Raw genomic sequence first — 25,230 nt, 5'->3', positions numbered from 1 at the left:
CCTACTTGCTGTGAAAATATCAAGTACATCAATGTATGTAGTAGGATGGAATTCGGAGCCAAATACCCTCATTGACTGCCCTACAATAATGCTCTGCTCAGTGGCGGCTGGTGGGGTAAAATTTTGGGTAGGCCAAGCCAGCAAGTATGTGTAATACATAATATGCAAATATAAATTTATTTTTATGTATAAAAATACTTAGAAGGTAACTTTAACATATTTAGTAAAGCCTCAGAAAAACTCATTTTTATGTATCAATTATAAAACTATCGCACTATTCCAAGAAAAATTTTAAACAATTAACCGAGATCGGCCAAACCACTAGTAATAACAGTGAAAATCGAACAAATTTTTTTTCGCATTTTAGGAATTTTTTTGAACTCATTTGCGCAAACGTGCACTTGTTTACAATTGTGTTGTTTGTCTAAAAATATATTACAATTATAGATTATGTTACATATTTTTTTATCAAAATTTAAAAGAAAATTTATATTAGAATTCGATAATTATGTTTAAAGTGGCAACGAGGCTGGGCGAAGGCCAATTCGATTCGGGCCTATACACCAAGCATAACACGACAAATAAAATCATTGTCCGGCAAGCCGCTTAACTTCAAACGCTTTTTGTACGGAGATCTTATGTGAGGTAGGTCGGCCTGGTGGGAGCGGGCCTATTAATGATTATTTTAAATACCTGTAGGCGAATTCCATAATTTTCGTTATAATCGCGAAAGCTAAGCTAAACGATAGCGAAGTTGATTTATGTTCATATTCTATAAGGTTAGTTTTCGCTTTCGCTTCGTTATCATAGCGGCATACGATAATATACGAGTGTAAACGACGTATGAATAAATAATTACGGCAACATTGCAAATATACGTGCAGGGAGTAAAAAAAGAAGAAGTAAAGAAAGAAGAAGAGTAACTAGCAGTTGCATGACGTATTTATATAACCTTATTGCCTTATAATCACAAGTTTGATTAAATTATTTCCTTGAATAACTATATTTTTATTAAATTTTAATAAAAATGTTGCCGGTGCAATTTGTTCTATATTATGGAAAACTCGCGAAGAAACCATCTACGGTTAACGCGAGAGGAAAGCGGGTTCCTTCGAGATAGAAGTGACCCATTTGGTTTAACAGATATAAGGTTTATTGATATTTTTCGCTTAAGCAAAGAACTAGTTCGATTCCTTTTTGATGAGCTACAGGAACTTACGGAAGATATGGTGTAAGAGCATCACGAATTCATTATCAACAAAAAACACAGAATTCTTGTGGAATCAACAACAACGAACAACCCGCTTAGCGCTTGCGCTTGTGTACCACGTGAAAATGATCGACCAATCACTATCGAAAGCGAAACGAAACGCAAGCCAAAAGTTATCGCTTTCGCTTTGTAATCGGCTTCGTGATCTGCTTCTCCGGTTCTTCCCGAATGAGCTTACAGAATAGCAAACCGTCGGATAACGAACGTAATTGTTTCGCGTTGATCTTATAGAATCGGTCCACTGAATACGATTCGATGCTTTCTGTGATAATATAACAAAGTTGTCTTAACGGACGCTGATGTATTGAGTGATTTAGTACATTTAAAAGTTATTTACATGCTTTAACATAATTTTTGAATATATCTTTTTCAATTTTAAAGCTCTTAAAATTATTGGGTAGGCCCGGCCTATCCTGCCTACCCCCAAAAGCCGCCACTGGCTCTGCTATGAACGCGTGAGAGAGGACACACATAAGATTATAGCAAAATTTCTATTTACCGTAACTTTTCGAGTTTTTGAGCTACAGCAATCAATTTTATGTCATTGGAAAGGTAATTTTGCATTTTTTCAAAATATGTTAAAATATACAGGGCGTATCTAAAAAAATTAAGATTTTTTATTCATTTCCGGTTCAACCGGAAGCCATATTTTTGGTAAAATTTATTGTGATAATAGATAATAAAGTACCATATATGTCTGCAAAATTTTAAATTTTAGTTTCTATTAAGAAGGAAGTTACGGGCACTCGAATATTTTTTTATAAAAAATTCATCAATCCCCTCCTATGGGGAGTTAAGATATATGACTAATGTCATTCAATTTACTGATAGGATATCAAAAATTTTTCAAAAAATAAAAAAATTCCTTGGAGCCATTTTTGAGAAAATCTAGTTTAAATTTATGTCAAAATTTGACCCCTTAAAGATAGGCAACCCGTAACTTTTTCTGAAAAACGATAACATCCGTCTTATAGCCCTATCTTTAGGCTATATAACGACTTTTTCAAATTAAACTTATCTTAAACAAGTTTTTAGATAGATAGGGAAATGTGTCGGGTGGGCGGTCGGCCATGTTGGCCGCCATTTTGAATTTGGAAATGTCAAATTCCGTATTTTTATTCACCTATCGATGAGCTTACTTTGAGTTGAATTTCATTCATTTCGGTCAAAATTTGCAAAAATGGGCCCTAAATAACCCCCCTATTTCGGCCCCCCTTTGAGAGGTTTTTTTTAAAAGCTTAGTTTCTCAACAAAATTCTCTTAAACTTACTCATACCGAATTTCATCAAAATCGGTCCAGTAGTTTTTGCTGGGCGGTGGCGACATACGTACGTACGTACATACGTACGTACGTACATACTTCCGACATGTTTTTTTTATTTGCTTTTTAGACCCAGGGGGACTCAAACGTCGAAAAAAAGTGAAATCTGAAAAAAATTTTTTTGTACGATCCTATAACTTTATCTATTATACTCATACTACGTATGTAGTACGATAAAGTAAAAAACGCTGGACGGAAGGGCCGCCCGAGAACTTTATCGTACCGATCTATTATCGTTATGGTACTAGATACTGGCATTCTATAAAAATAACAAAGTTACTCGTTATTTTGATATTTTAGAAACACTTTCTGTACTTGAAAGTATTTTATGGTTCTACGCATCATTAATTCCTGCATTTGAGAAAATGTTCGATGCTATATTTCGGGGATACACTATAGATGTATAGATTATTGCATAAATCAATAGAATATTATAGTCATACTTTCATTTCAAATTAGTTCATTTTTCTGAGAAATTAATAGTTTACAATATTTGCATTTCATTCTATTTCGATTACGCCAGTCAATGCGCGATATTAAGAACAAGATATTATCTCCAAATTCTATCCTACTGCATGGATTTTAATGAAATTTTGGGAGTAGCCCAATCTCCTAATTCAAAGTGTATCCTATATACTATGGCGCTTTTATCATGGGGACGGTTTTTAAGAAAATTTTTAGAAAAAGTTAGAAGATTTTTAAGAAAATTTAAAAATTCATTCTACAATTTCATCACATTTTTTACAAAAACCATTCATTTTAAACCCGTTCAACTTTTTGAAAGTAGAAACAACACTATATTAAAAGGTATTGCAAAAGAAAAGCAATGCATTTAAATTATGGTGGATGGGGAGTTAAATGTATATACTTTTTATTTTTCCTTAAAGTACATTAGTCATATATTTTTTTGCACCATATATCTCGCTTAATTTGTATATAACCGACATTTAACGGTGCTCGTTTTAAAGGCCTTTTCAAACACTACGAAAGGTGTTGGTAGCATTATACACCTAAAACCTACGGTTCCTCTGTTATTTCAAGTTGAATACACCAATTTGAGCACGCACCAAAAAACAAACTATTTTCACCTACCATATCTCTTTTTGTATTATAAATAGAACATTTACGAAGGAACGAATCTCTTTATTATTTATAATCTAAAAAATGTTTTATATAGTGTTTTTAGTTCGATGCATAGTTTTTAAGGTATTCACAAAAAATCCGTCCGAAAAGGTGTCATTTTTCAATGAATATGGCCAATTTTCAACTACGCCTAACTCAAAAAGTATTGAGTTCTCAAAAAAAATATAGACCAGTTTTTGCTTAGAAATAGGTTCTTTAGCCACTTCCGTGCTTGTTTTGACCAACAAATTTTCCACCCCCTTGAAGAAGTGGGAACCGCCCCAAGATAAAAGCGCCATAGTATATAGGGTAGATTTTGTTTCTTTAGCTATTCCCTACTTACTGTGAAAATATCAAGTACATCAATGTAGTAGGATGGAATTCGGAGCCAAATACCCTCATTGACTGCCCTACAATAATGCTCTGCTATGATCGCGTGAGAGAGGACACACATAAGATTATAGCAAAATTTCTATTTACCGTAACTTTTCGAGTTTTTGAGCTACAGCAATGAATTTTATGTCATTGGAAAGGTAATTTCGCATTATTTCAAAATATGTAAAAATATGTAGGGCGTATCTAAAAAAATAACATTTTTTATTCATTTTCGGTTCAACCGGAAGCCATATTTTTGGTAAAATTTATTGTGATAATAGATAATAAAGTACCATATACGTATGCAAAATTTCAAATTTTAGTTTCTATTAAGAAGAAAGTTACGGGCACTCGAATATTTTTTTATAAAAAATTCATAACTCGCCTCCTATGGGGAGTTAAGAAATCTGACTAATGTCATTCAATTTACCGATAGGATATCAAAAATATTTCAAAAAATAAAAGAATTCCTTGGAGCCATTTTTGAGAAAATCTAGTCCAAATTTATGTCAAATTTTGACCCCTTAAATATAGGCAACCCGTAACTTTTTCTGAAAAACGATAACATTCTTCTTATAGCCCCATATTTAGGCTATATAACGACTTTTTCAAATTAAACTTATCTTAAACAAGTTTTTAGATAGATAGGGAAATGTGTCGGGTGGGCGGTCGGCCATGTTGGCCGCCATTTTGAATTTGGAAATGTCAAATTCCGTATTTTTATTTACCTATCGATGAGCTTACTTTGAGTTGAATTTCATTCATTTCGGTCAAAATTTGCAAAAATGGGCCCTAAATAACCCCCCTATTTCGGCCTCCTTTTTGAGAGGTTTTTTTTAAGCTTAGTTTCTCGACAAAATTCTCTTAAACTTACTCATACCGAATTTCATCAAAATCGGTCCAGTAGTTTTTGCTGGGCGGTGGCGACATACGTACGTACGTACATACGTACGTACGTACCTACATACTTCCGACATGTTTTTTTTATTTGCTTTTTAGACTCAGGGGGACTCAAAACGTCGAAAAAAAGTGAAATCTGAAAAAAAAAATTTTTGCACGATCCTATAACTTTATCTATTATACTCATACTACGTATGTAGTACGATAAAGTAAAAAAAAAGGAAAGAACAGCAAACGTGAGCTTTTTCAGCTGATCATAAGAATCAGGAATACTATTCCAAGCGTTGAAAATGATCATGTTTTCCTTCTCCAGGTCATTCAAAGCAGACCACTTGTGTTGTGAATATTCTTTTCTTCTATAATATTTCCAATTCAACACGAAGACGTTCGAATTTAGAGCGCCATACCTCCTTGTTCTTAAATACATATTTCAAAGCTATTAATGCAAATGTTAATAGGAGAAAATTTCAACTCGGTTATCGTAGCATTAAGAGAAATTTTGACAAGCTAATTTATCAGAATAAGATGTAGGTAATGTTTTTCCTACCAAGTTTTTTTAAATGAAAATATTGCGCTCTCCGTGGATATTTGTGCCAGAGCCGCACCTAAGGAGCCAAAGAGCCACATGCGGCTCCGGAGCCGCACTTTGCCGACCACTGCTCTAATTTGTTCATATTCTCGATCAAGAGCAAAATCCACCTCGAGCTCTTGAACTTTGTGAGATAAAGTAATAATGAAGAAATGAAAATTGCATTATTGAACAAGGAAAATGCATTTCGAAGTGACAAAAAATGATAAATTTGTAATTCGGAAATATTTGACGGAAATGAGTTTAATGTTACTATTCGGGGTTGTTGAGCTCTCTGAACACGAATATCATGACGCCGATAGTCTCCGAGGCATCTAGTGCCAGAACGGGCCTCGTCTCCTGGAGTTTTGAGAAAAATCGATAAGAAGTGTATTTGGTGTCGCTGAACACGAATATGGTGTCGCTGAACACGAATATGGTGTCGGCGATGTACTCCTAGGCACCTGGTACTCAGGTCGAACTGATTCTGTATCGACTTTCCATAAAATTTCAGGAGACCAGTCACGTACTCCTATTCAGCGATCCCAAAAATCCCTAATAACGACTTTACAATGTGTATTTATTTATTTTTGTAAGCTGTTTGGTATTTTACGAATCATTCAAAAATATTTTTATAATATACTAGCTGACCCGGCAGACTTCGTACTGCCTCAATAGATACCCGTACAAATTTTTGTAGGTATACAAAAAAATTAAAATAAACAAAAGGAATTCGTAATTAATAAACAAAAAATTGTCGATGTGAATGAGGTTTTATTATTATTTTTAATTAATTACACATGATGTTTGAAGTAATAAAGTTTAGTTAGAAGTAACAAAATAAAGTTTGTAGTGCAGCAGTTACTTGCAATCTTAAATTTGTTTATCATATAATTAATATAACAGCTTTATTTTATCTACATTTAAAACAACCCGGTAGTTATATAATTGGGTTCGGGGTTGTCCAACTATATAGGTGTTGATTAGAATCTAATAAAAATAAATAAAATTTAATAAAATGAAATAAAATAAAAAAAAATAAATGGAATTAAAAAATGAAATAAAATAAACGAAAATAAATAAAATACCTAAATTAAACAAAATTAACCTATTCTCGGTCCGGTCGAATATAGGTGGAAAATTTCATAATATACTCCCAGTCCGGTCGAATATATCTGCCAAATCTCATAAAAATCGGTAGAGTCGTTTCGGAGGAGTATGGCAACGAACACTGTAAAAAAAGCATTTTATACATATAGATGTAAAATTTTTGGTGGCTACTAAAATGACCATATAAAACCGAATAAAACTTCCCTGAACTCCCACAAATAATTTAGCATCAAAATTAGCCAAATCGGTCCAGCCGTTCTCGAGTTTTAGCGAGACTAACGAACAGCAATTGATTTTTATATATAAGATGCTAAAATTTAGATGGCTATTAAAAAATAATGGTCGAAGATAGAAAAGTGAAAATTTATGGTTGTATTTACCTTTCCCTTCCACATCACACAAAATTAAGAAAAAAAAAGTTTGACCAAAAAAATAAAAAAATATATTCGCTGGACGTTATGACGTAAGGATATGAAAAATAAATAATAATCTATTCTCGGTCCGGTCGAGTATACGTGGAAAATTTTATAAAAATCTATTCAGTCATTCTCGAGTTATGTTTTGGTAACTAACACGACTTTCTTTTGTTTATATAGATGTAAAATATTTAAATGGCTATTAAAAAATAATCGTTAGTGATAGAAAAGTGAAAATTTAGGACTGTATGTATCTTTACGTTCCACATCATATAAAATTAAAAAAAAGTTTGTTTGAAAAAGTAGAAAAAAATATCAGGGACGCTACACCCCTTATGACGTACGGGTATGAAATTTAGATAACAACCTACTCCCAGTCCGGTCGAATATACTTGCCAAAATTCATAAAAATCGGTAAAGTCGTTTCGGAGGAGTATGACAACAAACACTGTAAAAAGAGCATTTTATTCATATAGATGTAAAATTTTTAGTGGCTACTAAAATGACAATATCAAACCGTATAAACCTTCCCTGAACTTGCACAATTAATTCAACATCAAAATTAGTCAAATCGGTCCAGCCAGACTAACGAACAGCAATTGATTTTTATATATAAGATAGTCCTGAATATAGGCAATTACTTCTATCGTAGAACATAATATTTTGCGGCATGTGATTAAACTGTAGTTTCCTGTTATGTTTTTAATTTGCGCTGAGAATCAGAGTAAATGCGATAAATCGTAGAATAATTTTTATTCACGAACGCACTCAAATATTTTTTGTCATTCATTGAAGAAATAAGACTCAAAAGTAAGCGGATATAATCCAAAATATTACCATGTTAAAATGGAACTGGGCTGTACACATACGAAGAATGGAAGATAACCCATGGACGAAGCGAATTTTTGAATGCCTACCAAGAACAAATAAGAGATGTAGATGCAGACCTAGCTGTTGATGATGTTGAAGAGGATGGATAAGTTAGTTCTTGAAAGTCAACGAAGAACTAATTATTACTTCTTAGAAAAGAAAAGTTTGAAAATGTCATAAAAATAAAAAAATTGATTATAATTGACTTGATGAAATACCGGGTGTCCACTTATATTTTCCCCCATTTTAACTGCCTACAACTTCTAAACGGCTCAAGATAGAAATATGCGGTTTTCGCTGATATGTTTTATTTTAGTAAAAGTTTTGTCTGAATGGATTGAATTTTTTATATCGCTTTCAAATACGAAAACAAAAATGGCGGATTTTTGAAAAAAACGTTGTTGACTTTTTTTTAATGGAACACCCTGTATAATTTTTTGTAAATTGAAAGAAAGGTTTTTCAAAGTCGGTTGTCAAATCACTGAGTACAGTAATCCCTCATTATCCGCGGACTCATCAACCGCGGTTTCACTTATCCGCGGTTGCGATATCTGTTGAATTTTTAATGAGAATGTTTTATTATTTTTATATATTTTTTATAATTTGACCAGTCGCGTTAAATTACTCATGATTACACCACTGGCACTGACTCATTACACCACTGGCGCTTGTTCTTAGTAGTAATACTACGGCAATTAGTTTATAGTTCAGAAGGTTTAAAATACCCGCGAATGTAGACGCTGATCTCAGCGTCTTTATTTTTGTTGATATGATAATACATATTTCACAGATACGCAATTTCATCATATTTATTTCTATGTACTAATATACGTATCCAAATTGGGATTATGTCATATTCTTCTTTGGATCGTGGATCCCTCGCCAACCACGGTATCACCAACCGCACCTTTCTCTTCGGAACGTAACCCCCGCGGTTGAAGAGGGATTACTGTAATTAATTTTTAAAATGAGAGGTGCAACGTGGATATCACATACCTAAATAACATAACTACAAGTCGGAAAAATGAAAGAATACCCATGAACGAACATATAAAACACGCTGTATTTTCCAGTCACCGTGTTACAAAGAAAATTGTCCAATGCAAGTACATGTAACAATAAATATTACATGTACTTGCGCTGGCCAATTGTTTGTGTGACACGGTGATAGGAAAATACAGCGTGTTTTATATGTTCGTTCATGGGTATTCTTTCATTTTTCCTACTGTAAGCAAATTGATATTATGTTATGTGATTTCCACATTGCATCTCTCATTTTAAAAATTAATTGCTCACTCATTTGACAACCGATTTTAAAAAAATTTATATCGCTGGATAGGTAAATGACCATTTTTTCAAGTTACAAAAAATATACTGGGTGTTTTAATAAAAAAGTCAACAACGTTATTTTTTTAAAAAATCCGCCATTTTTTATTTATAAGTGATATAATATTTACCTAAAAACTTGTAAAAAACAGTCATTTACCTATCCAGCGATATAAAAATTTTTAAAATCGGTTGTCAAATGATTGAGCAATTAATTTTTAAAATGAGAGATGCAATGTGGAAATCACATAACATAATATCAATTGACTGAGTTATGTTATTTAGGTATGTGATATCCATGTTGCACCTCTCAGTTTAAACATTAATTGCTCAGTGATTTGACAACCGATTTTGAAAAACTTTATGTCGCTGGATAGGTAAATGACGTTTCTTTCAATTTACAAAAAAATACACTGGATGTTCCATTAAAAAAAGTCAACAACGTTTTTTTCAAAAATCCGCCATTTTTGTGTTCGTATTTAAAAGCGATATAAAAAATTCAATCCATTCAGACAAAACTTTTACTAAAATAAAACATTTCAGCGAAAACCGCATATTTCTATCTTGAGTCGTTTAGAAGTTATAGGCAGTTAAAATGGGGGAAAATATAAGTGGACACCCGGTACATGATACCATAGTTTTTATGGCAGAATATTACAACGGTTTTTATACACGATGTTTATAATAGAAAAATTATAAAATCGATATCTTTTTATCTTAGTTTTGTAAAAGAATTTATAAACATAATATGACTCTCACGAAAACTGTGATATAGGTAGTCGATTCGCTAATCTGAGACACAACTGTCTACACTACATTACAATCGTAATAAAAATGCAAAATATAGAAATAAACAAGCCAAGACACGTTTAATGTTCGAGGAGCACTTCCAAATCATGATTTGGGAGTGCTCCTCGTGCTCATTTATTTCTAGTGCATCTTTATTGTGATTGTAGTGTAGACAGTTGTGTCTCAGATTAGCGAATCGACTATATCAATAATTTTCAAAATGAATAGGTATAGAAAGACGAAGAGCACATTTTTATGACCGTTCATAATATCTTACTTTGTTTGTAGCTCGTCAATGGGTATATCAAACCTGTACAGAATTTGGTTATTTTCAAACTTCCCATAAAGCACCCCTTAGTTTTTTCATTCGGACGTTATGCCAAAATACTTATAGATCGTCCTACAATGAAATGTTTGTGGACCATGCTATAAACAGGACCAATGTATTATATGGTGGTTTAGACATTGAAGTATCTAATGTTGTATTTGTGCATGGTTCAGTGGACCCATGGCGTCTTCTGGGAATTACGAAAACCTTGACCCTAATAGCACACGACGTCCTTTGGACGTCCAAAATAGGTCCATTTTTGGTCCTTACGTCCATGGACTATAAACGGACGTCCTTTGGACGTCCCATGTTGGACGTCCTTCGGAAGGAATAAATATGGACGTCCTTTGGACGTCCCATGTTGGACGTCCTTCGGAAGGAATAAATATGGACGTCCTTTGGGCGTCCGACGTTGGACGTCCTTCGGACGGAATAAATATGGACGTCCTTTGTACGTCCGACGTTGAACGTCCTTTGGACGTCCATACTGGACGAAATACGGACGTTTTATGAACGCTTATATATTATATTGGACACATTATACCAATTACGGGATCAAATAGCAAAATAATTCAATAAAATATTAACTTGGGCGTTAACTTTACGTTAATGAAATACAGTCAAACCTGTCAGTAACGGCCACTAAAATGAAAGAACTATTGGCCGATATAGAAAGGTGGCCGTTATTGCCAGTTTTTGTAGTCTAGATATACAGTAAAACTTGTGTTACTGGCCACCTGTACTAACGGCCAGTTTAAAAATTCCCCAAACCAATTATATCTAGACTACAAAAACTGGCAATACCGGTCACCTTTCTATATCGGCCAATAGCTTTTTCATTTTTAGTGGCCGTTACTGACAAGTTTTACTGTAATTGGTTTGGGGAATTTTTAAACTGGCCGTTAGTACAGGTGGCCGGTGTTTGCAGGGGGCCGGTAACACAGGTTTTACTGTAGTTTAAATCGAAAAGATTAAATCTTAATTCAAAATTGTATATACAATTATTACAATTATAAACTATAGTTTAATATCCAAAACATGTTTTTGATTTTATGTAATGTAATGAAAATCTTATTTGTAAATTATTGGTTACAATGTTTAACAATAGGAAATATTCAAGAATAAATAAAATAAAAGTTTAATCCTAACAACACAAAACATTCCAGGAATGTAGGTACTACCGTTCTATTCCGTGAACATCTATCTGATTAAATTATGGGTGGAAAGTTACCACAAGATATAAATGTCTTCCTGGAGGGGTAAAATTTTCCATTACAAGATTTTAAGAGAGGCCATTTACTGTTCAATTTGCGTTCATTTTCAAATTTGCCGCGCGAATATCTATGTAGCGTCGCGTGGTCATTGGTCATCACATTTCATATATTTCATTTTCGTTATAACCGATAACCTAAAAATTTAGTAAAAATTTTGATTGGAAAAAAATGCATCGATAAGGGGGTGTGGGTGTGGGAAATGGAAGAAATTAGTGGCTTTTTTGCTGTACTGTCTACTAGTTTTTGCTCTGGGCTCTGGCTGGATCTCTTGTTTAAACAATTTTGTAAGTATTATAAAATCCGTTTTCAATTTTCTTTATTCTTTATGAAACGAATCATTTATGCATGCATATTATTACCTGTAAATAGTATCTATATCTTTTGATTTTTAATTGTAAAGAATAGAAAAATTACCGTTCATTTTAATTTTTTTTAGAATCAGCTGAAAGTGGTCTACAAAAAAAACCAAGAAGGAAATGTATAACCTTGTTGCTATGAAAGGCAAAAGAGAGATATAAAAAGTGTATTGGCTAGTTGGAAGAAAGTCCACATTGTCCATGCATAATAAGTTATTACTTTATCAACAAATATCAAGAAGATAGCAGGAAGTCACGAGCAACACGAGCAATTGAACAACTTCATAAGTTCAAGAATATCGAGGAAATCCAGCTCCTCGATACTACTGGGCAAACTAGAAGATTGAAGAGGACAAAGCCTTTTGAACTAGTTTGAGTGATAGGTGATAGTGAAAAACGGAGCATAGTGCTTGTGTGCTGTGCCTGTGTATGTTAGAATAGTGCACGATCTTGTTAGATTAGATAAGAGACGCTATGGGGTAAGCTCTTCATTTTAAGAAACAGTAGTAATTTAGGTTAAATTAAAATTGCTCATTGGTCAGTTATGACCAGATTGTTTTTTTATGTTTGGCAAAAAGGACTTAAGTCAGAATTGCACATTGATAATGTTTTGATGATTTCTGGACCAGAAAAAAACTGTTGTAGATGTAAACTGTATGTACAGTAGAATCTACTACAGTACTGTAGAAATCATCAAAACATTATCGATGTGCAATTCTGACTTAAGCCCTTTTTCCCAAACATCAGAGAATTGTAATGTACAATAATTCTCCTATCTGCTTTTTCATGAATTTTGTAGGAGACGAAAAACCATTTTTAGGATCATCTGCTTTCACATGTAAATTTTGACATGTTTTGTAGTAAATAGATAGTTGAATTTACTACAAAACATGTCAAAAAATATATGAAAACAGGAGGTGACTATAAAAAAAGTTTTTAGTCTCTCTTACAAGACTCGTGAAAAAACAAATCGGAGGTATGTCACATCTGTGACTATATCCAGGGAATGTCTAAAAAATATACTTTGATGTCCCAAGAACCAAATATAACCTACAGTCCATCTAATTTACTTACTGTTGCACGTCATTATCTACGCCAGAGATCTAAGTTGACATAGTTGCCAAAGTATAAAAAGATCCTGAACCCATTTTAAATAAAATATATCACATAATTATTGTAAACGTGGATTATACAACAAAACAAATTAATATTCAATGTAAATAAGTAAAAACTTAAGAAATAGAGAACAAGAATTAAGTTATAATCTTTTAAGATTTGCAGTGCAAGCGTTTTTGCACTGCATTGTTAATAATTAAAAAACGGCTCCGAACTCTTGTCAAAAAGCCAATAGGTTTCTTTGTATAAGTATGTCTACAATAACAACTAAAAAAGTTGTCAGATACCTCGATGATTATTCCAAGTCGTTATAAAATTAGGTGAAATTTATATTTTTATAGTAGAGGATCTTTTTATAGTAAAGTAAATAATAAAGACAGTAAATATAATAAATAAAACAGATACTCATAGTAAAGAATATAAACAAATATGAAGTGTCATCACCACAACTGTCAAATAAATGTTACCAATTTATTCTAAAATGTCACCTCCGTTCGATTACAGTTACAGTGTGATCCGAACAAATCTGCTTCATAAAAACGCTTTATAATCCATTTATACAAATTAAATGAAACATATTATTGTGTATTTCTTTAGGTTAACATTAATAGAAATCTTCAAATATTATTTCTACGCGTATATAATAAAATATGTCTAGAGTCTGTATTTCCAGTGTACTCAGCAAAGTGATTCTAAAAAAGAACACACCTACCGCCTAAATATGTCGTGTTGGTATCATGCGACCTCACAGACTATGACGCGGATGACGCACAACAGTTAGTAAATTAGACGAAGTATGTAGATATATACAGGGTGTAACAAAAATACAGGTCATAAATTTAATCACATATTCTGGGACCAAAAATAGTTTGATTGGACCTAACTTACCTTAGTACAAATGTACACACAAGAAAAGTTGCAGCCCTTTGGCTGCAACTATCTTACGAAAAAACTATAGTAAAATTTGGACACACCATAAAATTTTTATGGGGTTTTGTTCCTTTAAACCCCCCCAAACTTTTGTGCACGTTTCAATTTAATTATTATTGTAGTACCATTTAAACACAACGTTTTAAAAACTTTTTTGCCTCTTATTGCTTTTTCGAAAAGTCAATTTTTATCGAAATATTTTGAATATTTGTCAAATCCACCACATATTTGTATATGGTTAAGTACGATTATGGAGACTTGGTAATAATATGCAGACTTATTTATGCTTTACATTTTTAGGTATATTTTGAACCATATTAAAAAAGAAGCCAGATCTCGATAAAATGTGCCTTATCGAAAAAATACAAAGAGGCAAAAAAGTTTTAAAAACATTCTGTTTAACTAATGGTACCTCAGTAATAGTTTAATTGGAACGTACACAAACATTTGGGGGGTTTAAAGGAACAAAACCCCCATAAAATTTTTATGTAGACATGTTAAAAAAGAAGTCGCAACTCGATAAAAACTTCCTTATCTGAAAAATACTAAGAAACAAAAATATTGAATTTAACTAATGGTAACTACCACAATAATAAAATTGAATTGGAACGTACACAAAAGTTTGGGAGGATCTAAGGGATCAAAACCCCCATAAAATTTTTATGGGGTGCACAAATTTCACCATAATTTTTGTTTAAGATATTCCTGCCATAATACTGCCACATGTCCATTTTCAATAAAAAATCGCTAATAGTTTTCGATATAATCGAAAAAATCGATTTTCATTTTGTAATTTCAAAGGGCTGTAACTTTTTTTATGTGCATATTTGTACTAAGGTAAGTTAGGTTCATTCGAACTATTTTTGGTCCCAGAATATGTGATTTAATTTATGACCTGTATTTTTGTTACACCCTGTATATACAGCCGATTACGCACCACCTTAAAAATTGGGCATTTTTGATGTCTCGAATTTCCTAAACCTGTTGTTGCATCTAAGTGATTTTTTTATAATATTCTAGCCTAGGCCCTAGGCTATAGGTTAAGTAGACTCGGACAAACATAAGTTTGGGAATATGATTCAAAACTCGATGATGCGCAGTGGTTCTTGTTTACTAGCGTTACCATGGAAACAGCCAGTTTGCTGATCGCCAGTGTCGTAGTTAGAAGTGCATTACGTATCGCAGAGAGTGTTTAACTTATTGGTTTGATCGTGTTGGATATTTTATTAATAGTTTTTAGCTTAGTGTTTGGTATATTAGTAGTAGTAATTAGTGTATTATTAAGACATTTAGTGTATCTCTAGTGTGTTAAGTTAAGTCATTAGTTATTTAACAATATGCCTCATAAAAAGATAGGAATCAAAGGGCTGGGATTGAATAGCCAAGCAAAGGCAATAATTTATAATGTTACTACATTTATGGAACAAGAGGCAGCACATTTCAAAACAACCGAAAACCTGTTAATACCTTTAAGTAAATTGACGTAAGTATTGTTAATAACATTTTATTTTCTTGATATTAAAGTTACTATTATTCTTATTTTTTTATTATAATTGTATTTATGAAGTTTCATCAGATTCTTCTTCTTCTTTAGCCCATTTCTATCCACCTTTGGACATAGGCTTTCCCCAAATCTTTCCATATCTGTCTGTCCTTGGCTGCGCTTTTCCAGTGAGTTCCTGCAGCTGCGTCCACGGTCTCCTGTTTTGTATTTCAGCATTCCATCTTTTATCTTCCTGTCTCGCATTATGGCCTGCAAATCTCCACTTTAACCCTGAATATGCTCAGTTACATTTTTTACGTTTGTTTTCTCTCTTATCCATTTGTTTGGTTTTCTGTCTTGAAGTGTTATTCCCAACATGGAATAAAACATGAATTAATACAATAGATATTTTCTGTGAGTCCTTTCTCTTTTGTTTATGTTGGCCTTTGTTAATGTCCATGTTTATGAGCCATACGTCCTAACAGGAAGGATGCTCTGATCAAATACACAAGTTTTTAGGCACTGTTTCTTCTTTCACGCCAATCTTTTGCAATTTTTTTCGCAATATTTTCGTTTAGTAACATTTAACATTGGTAATTGTAGGGATAGGATTCTAGCAGCGACGGGTATATGCAAAAACACCTTAACCAAAATAATAAAAGAAGGTACAGACGTAAATAAAAATGAAGCGACTAGTTTATCTTTTAAAAGTCCAAAAAGAAAACGTTGTTCCAAAAAAATTGAATTGAGCAGTAGACAAGTGAAAACCATAAAAAATATTATATACGACTTCTACACCATCGAGAAAAGATCCCCTAAAATTAATGGTAAATAGTTTAAAAGTTAAAAAACTATTAGTTAATGGGAAATTGATACCTATATTTTTTATGGTAAATAAAATAGAGTAAGTAAAATTATAAAACAATTGTTTGTACCCGTTTAGAACGAAATAAAAGTTTTTTCGTAAACACACTGATATAGATGCATTTTTAACAAAAATGGTAGATAAATACAATTCTTTTACAATTTTATTTACTTAAAGTATAAAAGAAGATTTACTTTCCAAATATTTTAACGATTTCTATTTATTTAAGGTATCTATCAAAAACTAAAGAACAAACAAATGGAATTTCCAGGGTCAAAGGAAACATTAAGGAAAACGATAATTAGATTAGGCTTTAGGTAACATAGTAAAAGTAATTATTCAGCTTAAAAAATAAAATTGTATAATGGATAATGTATTTTAAATTGATATTTTGTTGACATCATTTTAGTTCAACTTTCTACAATTTACAGTTATGAAGAATGTTTTTTCAAAAGTGTCAAGTATTTATAATCGATAATTTGTTTAGATTTCGATTTCCGAAAAACTTCAAATTCCGGAATAGATATCTTAGAACCATCCGAAGAATCGTAATTAAAACTTTGTTTAGAATCATTGTTTAGAAAATAAATACATTAGAATTAGTAAAAATAAACACTTGTTTAATTTTTTTTATAGTTGAAATCCTTCCTTCCTTCCTTCCTGATAATGTTATTAAATAATTGTAAATATTGAGGAATTTGTCATATATTAAAGTACTCCTAATATTTTGCTCATTATTTTATCAAATGCAACTGATTCAAGCTTCATAATTATTAAAAACTATGAAAATAAAAAGAAACAAATTCATTCTTCGCTTTAATTAAATATAATTTAGGTGCTATTATAATTTACTTATAAAAATTTATTTCAAATCTGCCTGTTTTCGTCCGCCACTGGTAGAAATGGTTTGCTTGTCTGCGCGAAAGGCTACGTCGCAATCCCAAACTTATGTTTGTCCGACTCTACCTCCTTATGCTTGTCATGCACGGGGAGCTATACTGTAATATATATTATATCACATCGCTCTCTATAGTAATGAGTGAGCCTGTACATACGGAACCATTTGTTTAAGGTTTAATACCCCATATTTAAGGTGGTGCGTTAATTTCTTGGAGAAGTGTATTGTAATTTAATGTAAATAATTTAATATCCAATAATTGTAATTTAATATAAGATGTAATATAAGTTCCTTAAGAAATATATTTTTTATTTCCCACGACATTAGATGGATGTTCGGCAGCAAGACATTGGACCAAACTGGGACGTCCTATGAAGGCCCAATTGACGTCCACCGAACGTCCCTTCGGATGTTAAGTGGACCTCCATTGGACGTTTGGCAACGTGGCATTTGGACCAAAATTGGACGTCCTGTTAATGTCCAATTCACGTCCCCTAGGACGTCCGGTTAAGGTCCAATTTACTTCCGATTAAGGTCCAATTTACGTCCGATTAAGGTCCCATTTACGTCCGATTAAGGTCCAATTTACGTCCTATTAAGGTCCAATTTACGTCCGATTAAGGTTCAATTTACGTCCGATTAAGGTCCAATTTACGTCCGATTAAGGTCCCATTTACGTCCGATTAAGGTCCCATTTACGTCCGATTAAGGTCCAATTTACGTCCTATTAAGGTCCAATTTACGTCCGGTTAAGGTCCAATTTACGTCCGATTAAGGTCCCATTTACGTCCCATTAAGGTCCAATTTACGTCCTATTAAGGTCCAATTTACGTCCGATTAAGGTCCAATTTATGTCCTATTAAGGTCCAATTTACGTCTGATTAAGGTCCAATTTACGTCCGATTAAGGTCCAATTTACGTCCCCTAGGACGTCCGATCAAGGTCCAAATTACGTCCGATTAAGGTCCAATATACGTCCCCTCGGACCTTAGATGGACGTCCAATGGACGTTCGGTAGCGCGACATTTGGACCAAAATAGGATGTATAAAGGACGTTCCTCGGACGAAAACGGACGTCCAATGGACGTCCCTAAAGTCCGTGAAGGACGTCCAATGGACGTCCATTGGACGTCCTTGTGCTATTAGGGGAATGATAAGGCTCCTGCTATTCTTATCGAAGGTAAAATGAACTTATTACAGGAACTATTTTTTAACAGAAATAAACATGATAAATCTGGACAATTATTTAGATAAACTCTAATATTAGTCATTAATGTATGTACTTATCTGGGTAAATTTATTACTACACATATATTTACTACACTACCCTAAATTTTGTTGCACTTTTTTTAACCAATTTCCAGAATATTCGCGAAAATATAACACCTTGCCAGCCTAACTCTCAAGTCCAATTTCAGTTCTCTTGCACAAAGTACCTTTCTCATTTTATAAGTTTGTTCTTATTTTCTCTATTCGAACGTTGATTTCTTTGGAGTAATCGTTTGTGTGATTAATTATTGTGCCAAGATAGTTGTAGTTTTCAACTTGTTCTAAAGTTTTACCTTTAAGTGTCAGGATTTCATTTCTATTGTGGAATTTTGATATCCTCATAAATTTAGTTTTCTTGATGTTTATTGATAAGCCATATTCTTCTCCAAACTCAACTATTAGCTTTTGAAGGTTGTCCGCTATTGTGATAGTATCGTCCGCATATCTAATGTAGTTAATTGGCGTTCCATTTACCTTTATTCTTGCTGTTTCTCCCTCAAGAGCTCTTCATAATTTCTTCAGAGTATGCATTTACTAGCAGTGGTGACAATACACAACTCTGTCGCACTCCTCTTTTAATTTCGAACTCTTTTGATGTGTGCTCGTTAATGCGTATGTGTGCCTGCTGTTTATAATATAGATTTGTTATAATTCGAAGGTCCTTGTATTGTACTTATTGTTTTGCTTTGAGGACGTCCATTAGCTCTTTGTGGCGTACTTTATCGAAAGCTTTGTTATAATCTATGAAACAGACATACATCCTGGTTCACATCCAAGCATATCTGGATTAGTACGTTGAATGCAAAGAGATCTTCACGGGTACATACGCCTCTACGGAATCCAAATTGAATTTCTTCAATATCCATATCACGTGTTTGGTAAATGCGTTTATGAATGATCTTTAAAAACATTTTAAGTGTGTGAGACATCAGGTTTATGGTGCGGTGGTCAGTGCATTCTCTAGCATTTTTCTTTTTTGGGAGACAAATAAATGTTTAGGTCAACCATTCATTTGGTATGTCACCCGACTGATAAATTTCATTAAAGAGCTTTAAGAGGACATCCATGTACTCATTTTCTATTATTTTAAGGATATCAATTAGACCGGACAGTATCGTCGCCCCCGCTAGCGAAATTATTCCGATTCGATTTTTTTGCACAAACTTACTCAAAAAGAGGTCCTTATAAAAAATCCACAGGGTGCCGGGCGGTGCCGTGGTCGAAAAATTGTTTAAACAATTTTTTTTAAACAAATTCACAAAATTTTTTCATTTCGAACAAAATTTTTTTAGATAAATTGGCTTATTCTGAGCAAAAAAGGTCTCTTGTCATTTTTTTTCTAAAATTGATTGTTGTCGAGTTATAGGCGATTAAAAATTTGAAAAATGCGAAAATGGCCATTTTCAAGGCTTAATAACTCGATTAAACATTATTATGAAATTCAAAAAGTCACCAAATCAAGTTTCAAATCCCTTCTTTTCAAGGTCCTGAAGAGATTTTTGTCATTATTTTATTAGAAAGCTGTTATTTTTAATTATTAACAATTAGCGCTATAGTCCAGGATTTATCGTCGCCCCCGTTAGTGAAATTATTCCGATTCCATTCTTTTACAGAAACTTACTCAAAACGAGGTCCTTATAACATATTCACAGGGTGCCGGGCGGTGACGTGGTCGAAACATTGTTTAAACAATTTTTTTTAAACAAATTCACAAAAATAATTTTTTCTCTTCGAACAATTTTTTTATATAATTTGGGACATTCTGAGCAAAAAATGTCTCTTGTGATTTTTTTCTAAAATTGATTGTTGTCGAATTATACGCGATTTATAATTTGAAAAATACGAAAATGGCCATATAACTCGACAACAATCAATTTTAGAGAAAAATCACAAGAGACCTTTTTTGCTCAGAATAACCCAAATTATCTTAAAAAAAATCTGCACAAATTAGGAATAGTTAATTCATCAGTCTGTTTTTGTGATAATGTTTCGATTAGAGATTTGAACCATATTTTCTTTGAATGCAAAATTAACGAGAGATATATAAATCAATTGTATTACAATTTACGACAAACACAAGTTCATTTTCCAGTTAGTATAGAATATCTACTAAGTTGTCATAAAATGGAAATATTTAAATTACTCATAAACTACTTGAAAGAAACAAATAGGTATAGTCATTTGAGTCAGATAAGTGGGAATATAACAAAACTAATAAATTGAGGTAAAAATAAAATAAAAATCTGTGGCTAACGGACCCGCATCCAAGCCATTTTTTCACACACACACACACACATTAAAAAAAATCGTTCGCAATAAAAAAAATATTCTTGTGAATTTGTTTAAAAAAAATTGTTTAAACAATTTTTCGACCACGGCACCGCCCGGCACCCTGTGTATATATTATAAGGACCTGGTTTTGAGTAAGTTTCTGCAAAAAAATGGAATCGGAATAATTTCACTAACGGGGGCGACGATGCATCCTGGATTATAGCGCTAATTGTTAATAATTAAAAATAACAGGTTTCTAATAAAATAATGACAAAAATCTCTTCAGGACCTTGAAGAAGGGATTTGAAACTTGATTTGGTGACTTCTTGAATGTCATAATAATAATGTTTAATCGAGTTATTAAGCCTTGAAAATGGTCATTTTTGCATTTTTCAAATTTTTAATCGCATATAACTCGACAACAATCAATTTTAGAAAAAAATGACAAGAGATCTTTTTTGCTCAGAATAAGCCAATCTAAAAAAATAAATTTTGTTCTAAATAAAAAAATTATTTTTGTGAATTTGTTTAAAAAAATTGTTTAAACAATTTTTCGACCACGGCACCGCCCGGCACCCTGTGGATATGTTATAAGGACCTCTTTTTGAGTAAGTTTGTGCAAAAAAATCGAATCGGAATAATTTCGCTAGCGGGGGCGACGATACTGCCCGGTCTAAATAGGCAGTTGATCTGGCCCTGGGCTTTTTCCCTTGCTGGTGTTTTTTAGTGCATACAATATAGTTAACATTAGAAACGATTAATTAAAACTAATCGTCCTTTTATAGGTGCTGGCCACTGCGAGAATATGTTTGGTCCATCATATGATGATACTCCACCATTAATGACAGCTAGAGTCCAAATAGGAGAACTGATAGGTACCTGGATTAACTCGTAATCTAATGTTACCCTAATTTCTCATAAAGTTATATTTTAATCTAATTTTGAAGATACCAAGGCTAAGTGGCTAAAGTATTAAAATAATATATTAAAAATATTAGATCTTAATAAAAGGTATATATTACATATTCGTTTATTTGAATGTCCAAACAGATTATATAAAAGAAAAAATTATTTCCCAAAGATTTCAATAAAAAGTTCCTGTAATTACAGAAAATATAGATCAACTTCTTCTTTTAGAACCTATCAAATCCAGATAGTTGGTCCAGATTATAGCTCTGTTGACCGCTGATTTTAATAAGGTATTAATTGATATTTCTGCCTGTTATAATTTAAGTTAGGTATTTGACCATCAACAATTATAATTTATTCATTCTTAATTACAGGACAATAAAAGACATTTACTTGAACATGACTGATAGTCCAGAAAGCCACTGCGCATCCGCTAGGAAAAATATTCTGATTCGGATTTTTTGCACAATCTTACTCAAAAAGGACCCATTTTAACAAATTTGCATGTTGCCATTACCAAAAGTTGGTCAAAAATTTTTTAAACGTTTTTTTTTTTGTTTTTTTCCTAAAATTTTTTTTTGCATGGAACAATTTTTTTAGATTTTTTGGATCATTCCAAACACAAAAGTCTTTAGTGACTTTTCTCTAAAGTTGATAGTTTTTGACATATAAGCATAAGCAATTAAAAATTGAAAAATTGCGAAATCGGCCATTTTAACCCTCAAAAACTATGTGAAAAACTGAAAATTTGAATGTTGCGAAGATAGGTAGATATTCTTTAAACATCGATTGATGAAATCCCGAAGAGTTTTTTGCAATACAATATTCAAAACTCCTTTGTTTTTTAATTGCTAATCAAGCGTGCGCGACACTATTTTCCACCGTTGCATGTGTATACAGTATGGTGCAAATGAAGGGAATAAATTCGTTATTTCGTAAACCGGCGACTTTAAGGAAAAATACTGAAACGGGTCGATTTTTATTTTTAAGTTATGATAATGTGGCATATATGGTATACTAGTGACTTCATCCATCTGGGCGTGATGACATAATCGATGATTTTTTTAAAAGACAATAGGGGTCGTGTGCTAGCTGATTTTAAAGTTTATTCAATTCTCTATTCAGTAATATAAACATTTACATAATTATTTATACAGAGTGTCCAAAAAATTTTTATATTAAATTAAATAATTTGGCAAATTGACAAAAAAATTAAATTATTGGACACCCTGTATAAATAATTATGTAAATGTTTATATAACTGAATAGAGAATTGAAGAACCTTTCAAATGAGCTAGCACACGACCCCTATTCTCATTTAAAAAAATCATCGATTACGTCATCACGCCCAGATGGATGACGTCACTAGTATACCATATATGCCAAAATATTAAAACTTAAAAATAAAAATCGACCTGTTTCGGGATTTTTCTTTAAAGTCGCCGGTTTACGAAATAACGGATTTATTCCTATCACTTGCACCATACTGTATACACATGCAACGCGTTGATTGAAATATTAATACGGGTTACTCGTATTAATATTTCAATCAACGGTTAAACCTTACTTTTTCTTGAGCTATCTTTACTGTTTACTACAGATGCGTTACTGTATAATCCAAGCCATTTATATTACTATTTCTTTATTATAATAAAATAAGTTCATTAAATTGTTATTTATTTTATTTCAAATCATATCCTGTTCTAAAACTGGAAAAAATTGCCCCAAAAATATATTTTTCCAGTTTAATTGCAGAAACCCGTCAAATGAAAAAAATTATTAATTTTTTTAAATGTGTTTTGGCCTCATTATATTTATTTTATTCGAAGTACCTGGTCTATTTACTTGTCCAGATACTGTACTAAATTTTTCGGTTTTTTGTTAATTACCTTTAGATATTAGTAGTAAGTAGTTGTAATCTCATATTCATATTAAGAACACATTCATTATTAAGTCGTCGTTTCGTATAGTAACAAGTGCCGCCATAAAAAATGCCGGTTTCAGTTATAGTATGAAATAAATTAACCCTTTCTCCCTCTTTCCTTCACCTTACTAATAACTGAAGACTTCTCGACCTACCAGTTAAAATAAGGTAAGAATTTTTGTTACAATATCCGTACAGTCCGCTTTGAATTTGGTTTGCGTAGCCAGCATTAGGCCATTCGCCACCCCATAAGTTTGGTCCTTCAAGCCGGATAGTCATGAATCAAACTTTTCGTTGTTGCTTTTCAGATTCAGAATCTATCGTATTTTTCGCATTGGATTAATTTATTTAAAATTATAATTGCAATCGGTATAGTATACCCTATTCCACGAACATACGCCTGTTTTGGATTACTTCGACAACGAATATTTTACTGTGTAAAATAAGAAGAACGAAAGTAAATTGCAAATTGCATTGTTGTTTATTGGAATAATTATTAGCGCCATTTACTTTCGTACTTCTTATGTTGCACAGTAAAATATTCGTTGTCGAAGTAATCCAAAACAGGCGTATGTTCGTGGAATGACCCATATATTTGTCGTGTTAAAATCTAATTAAATCGTCGTGTAGGTATCCTTTTTTGTCGCGTAGGTATAGAAATAACTTGTTTCTTCTGACGACTATATAGCTGGAACATAGAATTTTTGTTTTTGCTTCTGTGTGAACCCATCGCTTGGTAAAATCGATTTGCTTAATTATTATATTTGATTTTGATATTTTGCAAACATAAAAATAGTTTTTTTGGATTTAGTTTAATAAAATTTTAGTAATTGTTGAAAAATATATACCTAACTACTATTCTTGACATATTTTGGTTTTTGTTTCATTTTATTTCTTCACCATTGATAATTTTTTGAAAGAATTTCAATATTTATTATTAAACATGCCTAAAAGTCAAAACGAACTAAAATTGGAGCGATTATGTTCTAAACGTGGAACTATCTTTCGTAGAGCTCAGTTATGTTGCGATGCCGGGTCGGCCTTAGAAAAAGATCCAGAAAATGCCTCAAAAATGCGTAACTTTGCAGTTAGATATTGGCTCCGTGCGTCTCCCCTCTACGTACAGTCACGTGATACGCTGTCAGATTTTGTAAGGACATTTTAACATTGAGTCTTATGGGATTATTTTGTTAAACTTGAATATTTTATTTTGTAGTGATAATAACCGAATACAATTGTTAGAATTCATTAGTTATTAATTTATACTGTAATTTATAGTGCAACAAAATATTTTCTTTTTCGTTAATAAATATTTATTGACATAAACTGCGATAGTGAGGTTATGCATACAAAATCAAACTGATAATCAATATTGGAAAGTGAAGAATTTATAGTGCGTTTTTATTTTCTGTTTATATTAATACATAATATCACGACACGACCTTTTTTTAAATGTCTCATTTAAACATACACAAAGCGTCCTTATAAAATTTCAAAAAACCGCCACCATGAGCAGGTCGGTCGATTTTGCTTTGACACT

The 25,230-nt window shown here is 32.4% G+C and overlaps 1 protein-coding gene across 3 annotated transcripts in view; it reads left to right on the top strand.

Annotated features, from left to right (window-relative positions):
• LOC114344885 (putative serine protease F56F10.1) overlaps positions 1–21,878 on the top strand; it is a 112,942-nt gene extending 91,064 nt beyond the window's left edge. The window contains exon 6 of one of the 3 annotated variants that reach the window (XR_007700014.1): positions 21,643–21,772. Coding sequence is in view for 1 of the 3 variants with exons in the window: in XM_050657649.1 (XP_050513606.1) it covers positions 21,643–21,752 (110 nt within the window). In the remaining 2 variants the exon portion in view is untranslated. Of the gene's footprint in view, positions 1–10,355; positions 10,505–21,642 lie in introns of those variants that run through there. The other 2 variants (XR_007700015.1, XM_050657649.1) reach the window with 2 other exon arrangements.
• Positions 21,879–25,230: the final 3,352 nt, after the last annotated feature.

The sequence above is a fragment of the Diabrotica virgifera genome, chromosome 8 (genome assembly GCF_917563875.1).
Source record: "Diabrotica virgifera virgifera chromosome 8, PGI_DIABVI_V3a".
Lineage (NCBI taxonomy): Eukaryota > Metazoa > Arthropoda > Insecta > Coleoptera > Chrysomelidae > Diabrotica > Diabrotica virgifera.
The sequence above is the reverse complement of the archived record's forward strand: the minus strand, read 5'-3'. Positions and strand labels throughout refer to the sequence as shown.